Below are 16,212 nucleotides of genomic sequence, written 5' to 3' on the forward strand. Positions count from 1 at the left end.
CCCCCAGGGCCGGCGCCCCCTGCCACTGCCCCTGGCCCGCCTGGGGAGCAGCGGCTCCAGCTCCGCCGAGCAGAGGTTTTCAAGCGCTGGCTGCACCTCGGCCTCCGTGAGAAAACGTTTCAAACGTTTCCTGGGTTTGGGCTCCAAGTTCAGAAGAGAGGGGGCTTCGAATTCTGTGGACTCTTTATCCAGAAGGAGCTCCCGGTGAGCGAGCCTGTCTGAGGCTATACTCAGTGCCACTTCCTGCCCAGGACATCCCAGGAGGCCAGCGTTTACGTTAACTTGACTTGCAGGAGTCTGGCTGTCCTGTGGGGATGCAGACGTGAAAGTTGTCCCAGACCCTCTGAGACTTCCCGCCCTGTCTACACAGTGGGGATGTGGGTCTTTCTTCCGCTGGGCTGGCCAGTGTGGAGGGGATCTTCGTCTTCATTTCAGCAGTGAGGCCAGAGGGTTCTCGTGTAAAGTTGGATGCTCACCCCAAACCCCTAGCGTTGGTGTGGCGCCCGTGTGCTACCTCGTCCGTGTTCCTTTGGGCTTTTGTTTTTGTAATGAATGATCTGAGGCTTCTCCAAGGGCACAGTGGAAATACTAGCTGTTAAATTCTTAGGAAAATGCTGTGATTGTGGGTTTTCGGTTTCTTCTGATTTTATTGGAGATTGAAGAGCTCTTTGGGACACACACACACACACACACACACACACACACACAGGAGACGCACAGATTGCATTCTGAGCTGGGGCCCCTGCGCCCTCCGACTGCAGGCCCCCACTGCCTGTCCCCACCCCTCCCAGGAAGCGCTGTGAGCTGCCTGGTGAGCCCCAGCCCGCCTTGTGTCCGGCCACCCCGCTGGTCGCTGGGCAGCACTGAGCACACCTGTGGTGCTGTCGTTCTGCTGTCGCCACAGCCTCTGGCTCGCAGAGACCCTCTGCTGTGAAGTCGTGGTTTGAACCTATAACTCTTCTTGCTGCACGTGAGCCTTGCGTCCAGCTGTCTCTGGCTGAAACTGCTGGGAAGGAACAGTGCGGGGTGTGTGTGTGCACAGTGTGTGTGCAATGCTGTGGATCCGGGCTGGGCTGGGGCGCGGGCACTGCCCCTTTGGTTCGGGCCCCTCGAGGTCTATGGGAGGTCACCCCGTGTCCTGTATGTAGCCGGAGTACAGGGCGTCATGGCTGTGGAAGGCTTCTCTGGAGAAGGCGTGGGTGAAGCTGCAGCCCAGGTAGTGGGCTCTCCAGGTGAGGCTGCAGGTGAGCGCTAGGGACCGGATGGGGTGCTCCAGGCCAAGGGGAGGGAGAGGTTGCCTCTCTGCTCTCAGAGCCGTTCACACACGGCTTCCCCACGTTTGCACAGGTGCTCTCCACGCACCACCCCAGGACTACAGCCCGCGCAGGGGATGCGTGTCACATCAGGACACACGGGGTGTGTGTGCTCGCGTGCACGCAGACGTGCAGCTCTGAGGCCGGGCTCTAAAACAGCGGAGAGCCCGGGGCATTCGTGGTGTTTTGCTTTCACGTTGTTCTATCCTATCTTGTCTCATCTCTTCACAAATGCTGCTAACGATGCACTGAATTGATTTGATGGCTCCGTGGAGGGTCGTGGCCTGCTGTGGAGGCCCCTGAGCTCTAGGCAGAGGGCGGGCTGGCGTGTGGGTGGGACCAGCAGGGTGGCCCTCCATCCCTTGTCCGATGGCCCTTCATCCCGCCCCTTGTGGTCTTCCTGCCCCATACCCCCTGCTCTCTTCTGTGCTCCGTCCAGCGAGCAGTCGCTTTAAAACTTAGCCGATCGGGACTTCCCTGGTGGTCCATTGGCTAAGACTCCGCGCCCCCAATGCAGGGGGTCTGGGTTCGATCCCTGGTCAGGGAACTAGATCCCACATGCCGCAACTAAGGGTTCTCATGCCGCAACTAAAGATCTCGCATGCCACAACTAAGACCCGGTGCAGCCAAATAAAAATCAAATAAATAAATATTAAAAAAAAAACAACTTAGAGGATCAAGCTTTTAAAAGGCCAAATGAATACAAATTAGATGCAAATTGAATTGTTAGGTTCTTAAGGCTTTTCATCATTGGGATTATCTCTTTTTTCAAAACGTTTAGGCAAGTTACAAGCCTTTGGTTTCTTATTTTAAGAACCAGAGATGGTTATTTAATATTTCTTATGTTCAAAGTAGGAAATTTTGTCAGTAGCTCAAAATTGAAAATATATATCTGTATATTACCATGTACCGCGTCATTAGGAAATGATATATGCTCATAACTGCTATTGTCAAATGTCACTGACAGACTCGGCCTTGATAAACCAGAATCATATAGCACTCTTCATAGAAATTATCTAGAACGTTCAAAACATTAATTAAAAATAAAATATCTGTGCACATGTGTGGCCCAGACACATTTCCTGCTGGGAATAGATCCAAATCAGCTCACACTGAGCTCTCAGATGTAAGAGGCTGACCTGAGGCATGGAGATCGTTTGAACTTAAATTACGTGTCTAAATACTTTGTAAGTTTTTAAAAGCAAGTGTATTTACGTTAGCGTAAACCCCAGTCTTGGAGACATATCATAGACCTTTTTAGCGCTGTTTAGTTATGGCATGTGTTTAAACTGTAAGCACAGAAAAATGCTCACTTTCCGGCACCTTTTAACCGGCAGCTTGTTTTCTGCAGCTGCACTTTTTATAAGAAGAGCGTGTGATATGGGAATGCGGGAAGAACCCAAGAAGTACAGGCTAATGAAAACACGTTGATACAAATTATACTGAGTATGAGAACAAACGTTAGGCGAGTTAAGTTTTAGTTTGTGAAAACGTTTATAGTGGTCTAAGCAGGCCAGGAAATTGGGGAATGCCTAACTTTAAAAGTCACGTTGAGCTGCAGTTGGTCCTTCTCACCCTTTGTGGGGGATCTTCTTTGGGAATTATCTGTGGGGGTTTCTGAATGTTTGCCATTTTCGATGCTTCCCCTGTCAACCAGGATGTGCTTGAAAAGTGCAAGCCAGGCTCAACAAGGGTAATTGGGTCAGAATTGGACGTGCCGATCCCAAGGTCAATAGAAGCGATTTGGGGGTGGCCTGCCTTTCCCCCAAGGCTGTTGTCGGCAGGTTGCTTGCCTGCCCCGTCTCATCTGCCCCTACGCCAGGCGCTGGCCCCCGCCCCCGCCCCCTCCCGTGACAGCACCTGTCGCCCGTGCTGCGCCGTGTCACCTCTTTCAGCCTCACCTCCTCTGATATTGAAGCCCCTGCGATGTGCTCTGTAGCCTGCTTCCGTATCCTTCTCAAAACGGCCAAGGAATCAGACGCTGACTAGGGATCCAGCGGGCCCTTTTGGGGGATATCTCACGTCGGTTCACGTGATGGCCCAGCTCCGTCACTCCCAGGTGTGTGCTTATAAATGGAATAAATATTAGAGAGTAAATGGGAGAATTAGGTTAATGATAATTATACATTATTTGCAAGTTAAGTAATCTGGTCAGGAAGTCATCATCGACTTCTCCAAAAGTATGGAAACTTGGAGCGGGACAGTAGTTTTGTGTCCAGGTGATATTGAGGTGCGTCTCCATAGAGCTCTACTTTCGGATTAACGTCTGGTTGGGATGGAGACAGTTGCCAGGATAACAAGTCGCGAACAGAGAAGGTGGGAGACGCGAGGCAGGGCTGCGTACCTAGTTCCGGTGATCCTTCTGCATTGATTCGTGTCAGGAGCCATCCCAGAGCGAACTTGCCTCTCGTCAAGGATTTCTGTGCAGAGCTTAGGGCCTTGGTTGGGCGGGGATATCCGGCCGCTCGGGAAGAACCCTCAGCACACAGAGGCCACCAGCCTGTGGCTCCACAGACGCCTACTCTTGGGACAGCTACCCAAAGTGGGGAAAGGGAAGGAAGTACATCCCTGAGGCTGTGGCTTGTCGACTTTGAGTCCCTCCTGGAAAATGCGGCACAACTGAGACTTGGACCCAGGATGCCTCTTCCTGGTGGGCATCGTGGAGAAGTTCCCGGAGGGCTGGCCTGTGGGCAGAGCAGCTCTCACTCCTGAGGGGGTTTCGCTGGCCCTGCTGCAGGCTGGCCAGGATTTCCTCTCTGTGCACCCTCCCAGTGCAGCCTAGTCTCTGCTGCTTGTTTCCTGTGCCTCCTCTCTGTGCTGCCACCCGTGTGATTTCTTTCAGGTCTGTCTTCCAATCCCCAAATTTTCTCTTCAACCTCCAATCTCTGTTAACCTCTCTACTGAGTGTTTAATTTCAGCAGTTGTAGTTTTCATTGTCAATCATTCCATTGGGTTATTTTTCATATCTGCCACCTTACTTCCTCTTTTCTGTATTGCAACTTTTATTTCTTCACAATTTCATGGTTATTTGACATCTGTATTAGAACCTTCCAGTGTCTGAGATTCTGTTAATTGCTATTTCTGCTGGTTCTTTCTCGTGGTGGGGTTTCCTTGGGTTTGGGGGGGGATTTTTGAATTGTGAGCTCACGTCTGGGCAGGCTCACACTCTTGGAACTCCTGTGGGCCTTCCCGGAGGATTTGTGTTTGTGGCTGCCGGAGCTGGGGCTCTTTGCCCCATGAGCGTCCGAGTGAGTGGACACGCGCCGCTCAGCCCTGCGTCCCGCCTGGCGGCCTTGGCGTCTGCCGGCTGCTCTCCGTTCCCCCCCCCCCCCCCCTTCACGGTGCCCCTTTCTTCCGTGGAGCAGCAGTATGTTAGAAAGCACGTTTGTTTCTGCTCTAGCTTCACAATGTGTCTATAAATCTAAAAGTGCTCTAAAAGCACGTTTGGGGAACTTTACCTGGATCTGTTCACACTGCACCAGAGGGCCCCCCACGCTGGAGTCTGGCGGCCCCCCAGCTGGAGCCTCTTCAGATGCGCTGAGCCCGCCCTGCTCGCCGTGCCCACGCTCCCCAGCCCACCCCGCCTCCCCGTGGGCTGCCCGCACTCAGCGGCCACTTCCTTCTTGGCTTCAGGCACTCTCCTGTCTCCTGGATCTTGAGTTCAGTTCATTTTGGGGATGCGTGTGAGATTTTTTAGTGCATTTTGTTCAGTCTGCTGAAGCCTGAGACTTTAGTTTTAGTCATGATTGTAACATGAAGTGAGCCACGTCTTTCACATTTGTGGATTTTGCATTTTATGACTTATTTTTCAAAATTGTTATTGATAGTATTTCTGCTCTGTGTATGGCCTTGCAGATTTTCTTCTCATAATCTCAAGGGAGTAATTTGCCTTTGATATTATTTAATTTACAACACGATCGTAGGTGATTTGTTGTGAGCACGGGCAGAAGGACAGCCTCCCACAGTGCACTCGTCCACCCTGGGAAGGAGACGCACCCCGCGCTTCTCTGGTGGAAACCAGGCCCTTGGCGTGTGAGGGCTGGTGGCTCGCCGGGGCCTGCGCACTGCCTGCCTGTCTGGCAAGATGAAGGTTTCAAAGCTGGACCCACAATAGCCTGTGTCTTTACTATTGAAAAATATACGGATAAGGTACCAGGTCATAGTTCCAGAGTATTTCTGACCGAGGGCTCACGATGGTGTGAAACGCTGACGAGCCCCATCCTAAAACCGTCAGGAAGCCTCTTCTTCTCGCTGTCAGAGGACAGACCCTTGGGGGCAGGAGGGTAGGTGTAAGTCCCACAAGGTGAGGGGCTGCGACCAAGAGCGTCCCTTGTCTTCCGTGAAGTCAAGGAGGCAAGGTCTGGGGGGCCCTGGCGCTGGCGACGGGAGGGCCAAACAGTGAGTAGGGGATGCAGTTGACATGGTGGCTCTTTTCAAAATTCAGCCACAAATACATGCTTTCTCTCCCCCGGGGGGATGGGGCTTCCACCGGAAGCAGCTAATCTGGGGCACCTCTGTCCTCACTTGTTTGGCTTTGGCCTTAGGGGTCTTAAAACATGACCTCTGCTTGTTGGGGGGGCCCAGAACTTGGGAAGGGGCTCCCCGTTCACCCTCCACGCCATGCACTCCGGTCTCCCTTCCCTCTGCAGAGAGGAAGGCGTGCAAGGCCTGGGGGTTCTGCAGTGGGTTTATTCTTAGGGCGTGGCTGGGAGGTTTCCTTGCGCCCAGCCCAGCGCTGGGCAAAGACGCAGAGGGCAGCACGCCCGCTCCGGTGCCCGGCACCGCACCAACGGCCCGCTGGCCCCCGTCCCTGCCTTGGGGCCCTCCTGCCCGCTGCTCTCGGAGCTGTGCCTGTGCCGTGACCAGGACATGTCAACAAGGCAGCAGGTTGCCCTGCACGGAACCCGCTCCCCTTCCCGCGGTGAAGGCTCCCTGGTGTCTGTGCCACCGACACCCTCTCCTGCCTCCGCCCAGCTTTTCCCTTTCCCGACTCCTTCTCCGGAGCCCTCTCCCTCCATGTCCCAGGTGACCTTCCCTAGGTTGCAACCTCAGAACTGTTGACCCACAGGCGGGTCCCCAGGGGGCCTTGCTCAGCTGTCCCCATCGGAGGATTGCTCAGAGCTCTTTGGGAGCCCAGCCCGCCTGTCGTTCCAGGACCTCCCTCGATGGCCTCCTCCCTCCAGTCCTGGCCTGTCCCCATCTGTCTGCTCAGGGTGGCTGGGCCTGGTGGTCGGGGTTGGCTGTGGGCGAGCCCCCAGTCTGCTACCACCGGGGCGGTTTCACCCCTGCGCGGGCCGGGCCTCGGCGTGAGAGCGCCGAGCGGGGCTGTGATGTGCCCAGGGCAGCGCCTGGCCCTGGACGGACAGTGGGCAGGGTGCCTGCCTCCTGGACGTGGGTGCGCCTCACGGACTCCAGCCCGGGCTGATCAGACCGAAGTTGTAACACGGTTCTCACCGAGGTTGTTACTAAGACGGCGATGTCAAACGTGCTGGGATTTGTCCCCAAGTGGAGATGGGCTGCTTCCGCCCGGCCTGCTCCCCGGCTCGCCCAGGAAGCGCAGGGACGCGCCCCAGTGAGGCGGCTGGTCTCCTGGACACCCGCTCCCAGAACGGGGACGGCCAGAGTCTGCTTTTGCTCCTCACGTGGACGTGCTATCATCTCCTGACCTGTCATGAGGCCCAATTAACTCATGTCTCTCTCTCTTTTCTTTCAGTCTGCAACTGTGTCTGATGGTGGTAAGTCACAATTTCTGATGTATATTTTTATTATTTTTAACGATGTTTTCAAATGTGGAGTGTATTTGCTGTTGGCTCTCTCGTAACGATGTTTTCTTGGCCTTTCTGCTTCCCTGGGTGGGGGGAGGGTTTAGTCGGGGCCAGTTTGGGGGCAGCTCTCCGTTCCTCCCAGTGGCTGCCACCTGGGGTTTGGAAGCAGTTTATCGCAGGGACGTGCTGGGTGTGACAGCACCCTCGCCCGTCCCCTCGCATTCCTGTGCCAGCAAGTAAAGACCTGCTGCCTGCCTTGCAGAACCAGCTTGTAAACCAGCAAGTGGAGGTTGTAGAGCTCTCGCTGAATTTGAGCAAATTCGGGTGAGACGCTCGGTTGCTAAATTTCCCTTTCTTAGGAAAAGTTTAGTAGATAATTGGAGAGGTGTGGGATGAAGAGGAAGCTTACTTTCTGCCTTTAAGTGGTTTTGTTCAGGGGATTCTTTTAATGGGACTTCCCCGAAAAGCAGATGGCCGGAGATATCCTACTTCACTTAAGATATTTCTCGATGTAACCCTTATCATTTTAGTTCCGTGAGTTTTAAAAACCCTTCAAAATGATTTGGAGAGTTTCTTCCAAATGTTCCTTATTTCTGATAATACTCATAAAAGTCCTATGCTCACAGTTTTGGTTTTTTTAACTTGTTTTTAATTACTCTGTTCTGTCTATTGAGAGTTGAATTTTATAATTTGTCAGAACGTATCAGCACTTTATTTTCATTTATTTGCTGGCTGTGGGTCCCAAGTACTGCCAGAGCTGGGGAGTCACGGGGTTCAACGTTACCCTCTTTATTGTAAGCTAAAGAGAAACCAAGGGTTTCTGTTGTCCAACAACTACAGACTTCAGTCATGAGCCTTAGACAGGGTGGCAGATACGCGGCGGGGCTCGGCCTGGAAGGTGACGCCAGTCACCCTCCGCCGGCTGGGGTCAGTCCAGCCGTGGGAAGTACGAGAAATGTGCAGATACCTGAAGCTGAGACCAGACAGATCCTAAAGTCTGTGTCTGGGGATTTATTTTTTTAATAAAAGGAATTATGTTACCTGTCTTATGTACAACAATAATCATGTCATTTAATCACCTTAAGCTAGGAGTGGGAAAAGCTTCCCTAATGAAAGGAAATAGGACCTGTAACCAACTCCAGGATGAAGTGAGTGGTTTTCACAGTGTTCTGTTCATGTTCACCTTCCTCCTGTGCGCTCATTTATCTTTTCTGCTAGAAGGCATTCATTTCTGCAGGACGTTTATACATTTGCGAAGTTTATTTAAAATGTTCAATTTAATCATAATTACTAAGCTTTATTCATCTCTAAAGTTTTCTTCTGTCAGCGGTAGATGCAGGAACCCCGGGGAGTTTTATTATGTACTTCATTTTACAATTTTTGGAAAGTTAAACTTCCCAAGTGTGGGAAGTCCCAGACTCACAGCCCTGTGTCCTTTCTAAGGAAGCGGTGTCCTGGCTGGTGGCAGTGGTCCCCCTGCCCTGCTGGGGCTCCCCACCCCCAAGTCCCTACTTCTCTTCCTGCCTCAGGCCCCGGGCCACTCAGGATGGGCCCCTCCCTCATGAGTCCCTCTGCGGCAGAGCAGGGAGGGGGCAAGGTCACTATTTCTTGAGCACGCCTTCAATTTCAGGGACTGCACCAGACAGTTGTGTGTGTCCTATTGAGTTTTTCCATGCTTTTATTATTTTCCATCTTCAATTTCTTTTCTGCTTACAAATGAGAAGAAAAAGCGATCTCATTTCTTCTGCACGTTAGTTCCAGGAGGTGTGTGTTATACTCAGCCATCTTTACAGGTAGAAGCACGCAGGCAGAAGGAGGGTCACACAGACACCAGGTTAAGAGGCTGGGCCCAGGCTCTGAGGTCTGCCTCACTGCAGACCCAGGCTCACAGCGCCCTGCGCCGCGTCTCAGCCCTGGACCCTCCAGTTCCTGACACCTGCTTCCTGGGGTCACCTTACCCCATCCGCAGTCGGGGCTGGTGAGAGGATCCAGGCACAAACTCAGAACGTGTGTCCACAGAGATGTTTCATGTTCGTGCTGAGCAGGAGGTTCCGGCTCCTGGGGGCCTGGGAGCTCCAGGAACAAACTGCTTCTATGGGAAACGAGTCCTGCAGTGACTCAGGACCGGCTTTGGGGAGCAGCCTTTTCACAAGCCGCGCGGCCTCCACCTAGCCGTCGGCCTGGTTTGGGTGACTAATAAATCAGCACTCAGGAATGTTTTGTGTTCAGTTCACCTTGCCGGTGAGGTCACTTGGACTCGTTTAACTTTTGGACTCATTTCACACTTCATACCTTTATTATGTGTGTTCTCACCATATAGCTAGTTTTGTGGCTTTATTTTAAGAAAGCTGGACAATGCTGCTTTCACAATCTTTGTCAACCAGAAGTGTGTCTTTTCGATTTCTCAGGAGAGTGGCCCAAAGCCAGAGACCACCCTGTGAAGGAAGGATTAGAGGTCAGTCTCTGTGGAGGGCAAACCAGGACCAGGAGGGAGTCCAGGGAGGCAGATTCTACCTCAAGAAAAGGAAGAACATCCTAGCACGTGAGAGGCGCTTAAAAATGCAATGACCTGCCTTGTGGCAAATTGTCCGAACGCTTATTCACCCCGGATCCCCCGTGTGGGAACGGAACCCTGGGGAGCTGGCGGCCACAGCTGGTGGCATTGTAAGGCCTTCCCGAGCAGAGGGGAGAGAGCCTTCCAGTCCCTGAACCGGGGGTTTGGCACAAGGCAGCTTTATTGTAATTAAAGTTTACTCTCTTATTTTCTTTCTTTTTTACCCTGTAGTACCAAGCAGCTTCGCCAGGACTTCCCCTCCCACACAGCTTCCACACCCTGGAAGGGCCAGGCTGTCTCTGCCGATACTGGACCCGCCCTTTGAGGTTGGGAAGTTGGGGCATTAGGGAGCTTTCGAATAAACGCCTGCACCTGCAGGCACGTGTCGGGCTGTGACCATGGGGGACGCGGCTCTGGCTCCTGGGGTCTGGGGTCTGGGGTCTGGGGTCTGGGGCACGGGGCACGTTCTCTCTAGCTGCTTCATACACATACCAACCTAGCCTTTCCAACCTCGCTCTTTCTCCCCAAGCATGCTGTGGCCCCAGGGTCTCCCCGTGACCTTCCTCCGTCTCCGCCCCCTGAATCCCGGCCCCTCCCACTTCCTCCGCCTAAACTCCGCCCCTCGCGGTTCGCTCCACCCCCCGGGCTGGCAGACTTCCTCCCCTAGTCTCCCGCGGCCCCTCAGACGCGTGGGGTCTCGGTGGGCTCCCACAGCACTGTCCGCTGCCAGCGTGGTCTCCCCGGCCTGGGGCAGCGCCCCCCGGAGCCCTGCGCCGACCACCCCGGCCTTCACTTGAGCGTCAGCCTAGGCTTCATCTCCTTCCGACACTGCTGACGAGGTACCATCATTTTAATTATTTATCGGTGTCACTGGCTTGTCTGCTCCCTCCACCCACTGGACAGTGACCTTCGCGCGGTGGCTTCAGCACAGCGATGGCACGGGAGGTGTTTGTCAAGTGAATATTGAATTCGGGCATTTACAGTATGGCAGACAGCAGGGCCTCGGGGCTAAGGCCTGCGTTAGGCCGTTAGGGCGGTGGCTTTCAGTTTTTCCTTCTTCGTGAAACCGTCTCAAAAAAGAAGCAAGCGAGCTTAGTAGAATCCCATTCTGTAAAATACGGCAGCAGAACTGTCTGCTGGGCGTGGCCAGGGCCTTTGAGGATGCTTCTGCATCCGCGGCCCAAGTGTCCACGGGGACACGCGTGCAGTTTCTTCTGTCTGACAGATCGTTCTGGAGTGGATTTTAAACTCTGTTGCCATAAATTAATCAGCAGTACTTTGTAATATTTCTGATTATTGTTCTAACATAAAAACCGGGACCTTTTGAAATCAGAAATAATATCTGAGATGAAAGACATGCATTCTTTAATTGTTGTTTTCTGAATGGAGACGGCCTTTGATTTTATGTCTACTGTCTGCCCTGCTTTTCTCCGTCTGCCCCTTTCCAACGAAGTACAACTTCGGCCAAGCAATAGGACGTCAGGAAGGGGGCCGGCAGGTTAGGAAGTGACAGGGAAGGCGGAGCGGTGGGGCTCCGTGTCACCTGGCAGCTGCGGAGCCCGGGCCACTGAGCCCGGGTGTCACCAGCCTGGGGCACTGACGTTGGCTCCATGAACTCTGGGCCTTGCCTGAGCCGGCTCAGTCCCGGGGCTCAGTACTGGGAGGGGGGACGGGGGTCTGGTGGAGGCTCTGCGCTTGCTGGTTAGTTCCTTTGTAACTGGTAGCTGAGAGGTGTGCTGGCCGGTTAGGCTCATCGGTAGTTACAGTCAACGTGGAGAGCAGCTGAGTATGTGGTGTCGGGCCAATGGTCCCTTAGTGACCAGGACTACGTCATAAGCCTGGGCTGTGAGATGCAGCCAAAGAGAAACCGGTTATAGGCGAGGTCAGCGCCCTAGGTCATGCTCGGTACCCACCCGTGCGTGTTGTTCGGACTCACTTCTGATATCAGTAACCGCTTCCTACGCGAGGCTTTCTTTTTCCCTTTTAAAAATTATTTTATTTTACTTTTTTCCAGCTTTATTGAGGTATAATTGATAAAAAAAATTGTATGTGTTTAAGGTATATGGTGTGATATTTTGATGTACATACACGTTGTGGCATGATCACCACAATCAAGCTAATTAACACACCTGTCACTTCACACAGGCACCTTTTGTGTGTGTGGTGAGAACACTGGGATCGACTCTTCTCAAATGTCAAGTGTACAAAACACTACGATTATAGTCACCGCGCTGCACTTACTCATCTCACAGCTGACACTTTTCATGCCTTGACCCATGTCTCCCCATGTCCCCCTCCCCCCAGTCCCTGGCAGCCACCATTCTACTCCCTGCTTCTATGAATTGGACTATTTTAGATCCCACATAGAAGTGAGATCATACAGTTTTTGTCTTTCTGTGTCTGGTTTATTTCATTTAGCATGTCCTCCAGATTCATCTATGGTGTTGCAAAGGCAGGATTTCCTTCTTTTTTTTTAAGACAATAATATTCCATTATACGTAATATATATATATATATATATATATATATATATCCACACACCATAATTTCCTTATCTGTTCCTCCATGGGCACTTAACTTGTTTCCATATCTTGACTGTTGTGAATAATGCTGCAGTGAACATGGATGCATATATCTTTCGAGATCCTGCTTCATCTGGATGAATCACCAGGAATGGAGTTGCTGGATCCTATGGTAGTTCTAGTTCTAATTCTTTTGAGGACCCTCCAGACTGTTTTCCACAGCAGCTACAGCAATGTACATTCCCACCCACAGTGTAGGAGGGTTTCCTTTTCTCCACACCCTCTCCAGCACTCACCTCTTGTCTCTGATAATAGACAAGACTGTCGACTAATGGGTGTGAGGTGACATCTCATTGTGGTTTTGGTTTGCATTTCCTTGAGATCAGTGATGTTGAGCGTCTTTTCATGTACCTGTTGGCCATTTGTATGTCTTCTGTGTCTAAGAATATATTCACCTCAGGTCTTTTGCCCGTTTTTTAATCTGCTTATTTGGGTTTTTGTTATTGAGTTGTATGAGCTCCTTGTATATTATGTTTATTAATCCTTTATCAGATAGGTTTGCAAATCTTCGGAAGGAGTTCTGATCACGTGGTCACCGTTAAGCAGGTCAGACCCTCGGCCTCTTTGCTCTCACTCACCAGGGAGGTTTCTAAGAGCCCAAGAGTGTTCTCTTCTCCTTCTTTGAGAAAGTCAGTCAGTTATACTCAAAGGCAATTTAGTTGTAAAAGGTTTTTTTCTATGTTATTAATTTGATTTTTCAGACATATCTTGCCTCTTCTTTTACTTTTTATTCATTTTGTAATAGTATTGATTTTGTCCTCAATCTGTTTCATCAACTGTGCTTTCTCCCCTTTCTCTCAGAGAACATGAAGAATTTCTAAAGCTTTTTAGGCTGTGTTTTCTTCCAGACCAGACTTTGTGTTTGCTTTTTGCATATTCTATACCTTCTTTCCTCCGTCCGCCCACTCATCTACACATCCATCTACCTACCCATCCATCCACCCACCCACCCACCCATCCATCCGTCCATCTGTCCACCCACCCACCCACCCATTTACCCATCTATCACGTCATCCTCCCATCTGTGGATGTCAGCAGTCCCCATGGCCCTTAACACTGTGTTTTCTGGCACTGACATTCTTGAGCCCAGAGAGACCACAGTGCCGAGCTCCCGTGTCCTTCCTGCCTGAGCTGACACCCTCAGCACTAGTTGGGCTCTACCCACAAGGGTGTACCCTTGACTTTCCCTGTTTTGTCGGTGCACCTTCCTTCCCCAGGACACCTGCTGGGGACTCAGGGATGGGTTAGACTCAGAACCTGTCAAAACGTTCTCATTTTTTCTCTTTTCTTTCTCTTTTTCTTGTTTGAAGCTTACGGCATCAGACGGTGCCGTCTTTTCTGGTTGCTTTTGCTAAGTTTGTGGCTGATTTTTACTGCCCCTCCTCCGCCCCCGCCTGTGCTGGACGTGGGGGGAGGAGAGTCGGTGGCTCGTCTTCACGTCGCCCACACTTACCTGGGCAGCTGCCGTGTGCCGGTTTGTTTTGTCTTGTTTTGAAATAACTTTCAGTAGGAAACAAAAGAGCAAAGTAGGTGGTCACAGACTAGAGCCTCCAGTCCTCTCCGCCCGTTCCTCCAGGTGCTGGGCGGTGAGTGGTCTCAGGCCCAGCAGATCGCTTTCCAGGGCCCACCGGGGCTCCTTCCCCAAAAGTTTGTACACACCTGGCCAGGGCTGAGCGTAGCTCAGTGGGCATGGCTGCGGGGCCACATCTCCCGGTTCTGCCCGCTCCGTGACCCTGCTGGACACCCGGGGAGCCATGGTGAGCACAATCTGGGCCATCTCCAGCCGAGGGTCCTCATTCCCCACCTCCAGCCTTGGGACCCCTCCCGCCTCTCGCCTAAGGCCAACCCTCAGCCCTCCATCCAGGTCTGCCTCTCAGCTCTGTTTCCCTCGCGCTTTACTAAAGTTCACAGTAAACTTTGGTTTCCAGAAGTGACTCTTACTGCTTCAGGGGTTTGGGGTTTAGAGGGTCTCTCCTTTAACACCATCGTGTGTGAGAGAATACATCAAGGCACAGAAAAACTCCTGTTGCTTTGGTCACTCTCTGGAAAGAGCTGACTCCCCCCGGGCAGCTCTTGGCTAGCCGCCCGCACCCAATCCGCTCACACCGTGCGCTCCACGGCCACGGAGGGAAGCTCGCAGGCCGCCGTCGTCTCTCTCTGTGTCTTATCTTTTCTCGAGGCCTGATGGCACCTTCTCTGCCTGCCTGGTGGGGTCGCGGTGCAGGAGTGGGCCCTGCGCGTCAGGCCGCTTCCGGGGCTCTTACAGCAGCTGCCTGGTGGTGAGGGTTACGTGCCTGTTAATTGAGGGAGTTAAACTGCACCCTTCTTTAAGATACTAGGTATTGGGTCTTCCCTGGTGGTCCAGTGGTTAAGACTTTGCCTTCCAGTGCAGGGGGTGTGGGTTCGATCCCTGGTCGCGGAGCTAAGATCCCACATGCCTCACGGCCAAAAATCCAAAACATAAAACAGAAGCGATATTGTAACAAATTCAGTAAAGACTTTAAAACTGGTCCACATCAAAAAAAAATCTTTAAAAATAAAATATGAGGTACTATGATCTCTAGTATTTTTGGCAATGAATTTGCATCCTGTAAAATTATGAAAGAGAAGGAGAAATGTAAAGGTTTCAGAGTGGTGTCATGGGTATTTGTACAGAATTCTGGTGAAGCCATATTTTCCTCATCAGAAGAACAGTGCAGCCTAATTGCACATTTTCAAAAATGTTTGCTAACTAGTAGAGATGGAATGTTAATTTGTTATTTGCTGTGTGGGAGGGGTTGTTTTAACCAGAAGTCTTTATTTCAGTTTAATATATTGTAACATACCTTATGGTCTGCTTTGAACCTAAAAATTATACCCAGAGTTGCATAGTGTATTTATAGGGTACGAAGTACTAAGTATTTTGTAAACACTAGTCAGACTTGGAGTTTAGTTTTTGGAAGGATAGAGACTCGATTTCTGCCAAGATTCTTTGCAGTGTGCTGATTTCTTTCCAGTTCTACAAGATATTTGGAGAGAGTTTTTATTAGTAATTATTTATACTGTGAAATTTTTTTCAACCAAACAGAAGTTCAAAAGTAATAAACCAGTGACCACATACCTTCCTCCTAGAAGCCACGCCAGCTAACGTTGGGGCGTATTTGCCTGAGGCCTTTCCTCCAAAGCACTGCAGTCACTGTGGAAGGGGGTCCCCTTTGTGACCCCTTCCTGTGTGCGTTCCTCATCCTCCCCCCAGAGGCCCCACCTGGAAGCAGGTGTGTCTCCTTCCACTCCAAGGGGATTGATTAGTTTGATTCTTGGGGGGAAAGCGTCTCTTAGGAAACCGTAGCATGCAGAGCAGTGTAAGGACTGGTCTAGTAAGCCGTGTGTCCCGTCAGGGGAGCAGTCACCCTGAGGCAACTCGCGCCAGAGCCCGTGTTCTGCCTCTCACACGAGTGTTCACTCATGATTTGTGCCCTTTTTTGGTATGTATTACACTTCAGTGAAGCGTTTACTAAAATAATTAATATTGTTTTAAATGCTGGAAGCTTTTTACCTAAGGACTTGCCAAGTGGCTTGAAAATTTTATTAGATTCACTCTCAGGAGAATAGGTATAACGTTGCTCAGAGAAAGTATTACACAGATTGGGCTGAAAATCTGATTGGCCAAAATAATTTAGGGGAAAGGTCTAGAAGTGGACCTTGAGGTTGGGGAGGGCTCAGTGGCTTTTTGCAAGAGCTCTACCTAAGCAGCTTTTATGCAGGTTAAGAAAACTAAGGAGAGAAAGCAGAGGCCTTGGGCCTGCCTGCTCAGCTTGTAAGATTCTCTCTCTCGCTGGTGTTCAGCAACTTAATTGCGATGAGTCTTGGCTTGGTTTTGCTGTGTATCCGCCATCTGGGGCGTGTTGAGTGTCAGATACTGTTCGCCCCTCTCCCACTCTGGGGACTTGGGCTTTTCCTACAGGCCACTGAGACTTGTTCATTTTCAGCCTTTTTTTTTTTTTTTCTCCATATGCTTC

The 16,212-nt window shown here is 51.3% G+C and overlaps 1 protein-coding gene across 3 annotated transcripts in view; it reads left to right on the plus strand.

Annotated features, from left to right (window-relative positions):
* The window catches only part of RGS12 (regulator of G protein signaling 12), a 118,826-nt gene that overhangs the window by 62,118 nt on the left and 40,496 nt on the right, over positions 1-16,212 (plus strand). For all 3 annotated transcript variants that reach the window (XM_079921064.1, XM_079921065.1, XM_079921066.1), the window contains exon 5: positions 7,027-7,048. In XM_079921064.1, coding sequence (XP_079777190.1) covers positions 7,027-7,048 — 22 coding nt within the window. The remainder of the gene's footprint in view (positions 1-7,026; positions 7,049-16,212) is intronic.

The sequence above is a fragment of the Stenella coeruleoalba genome (assembly GCF_951394435.1).
Source record: "Stenella coeruleoalba genome assembly, chromosome: 4".
Lineage (NCBI taxonomy): Eukaryota > Metazoa > Chordata > Mammalia > Artiodactyla > Delphinidae > Stenella > Stenella coeruleoalba.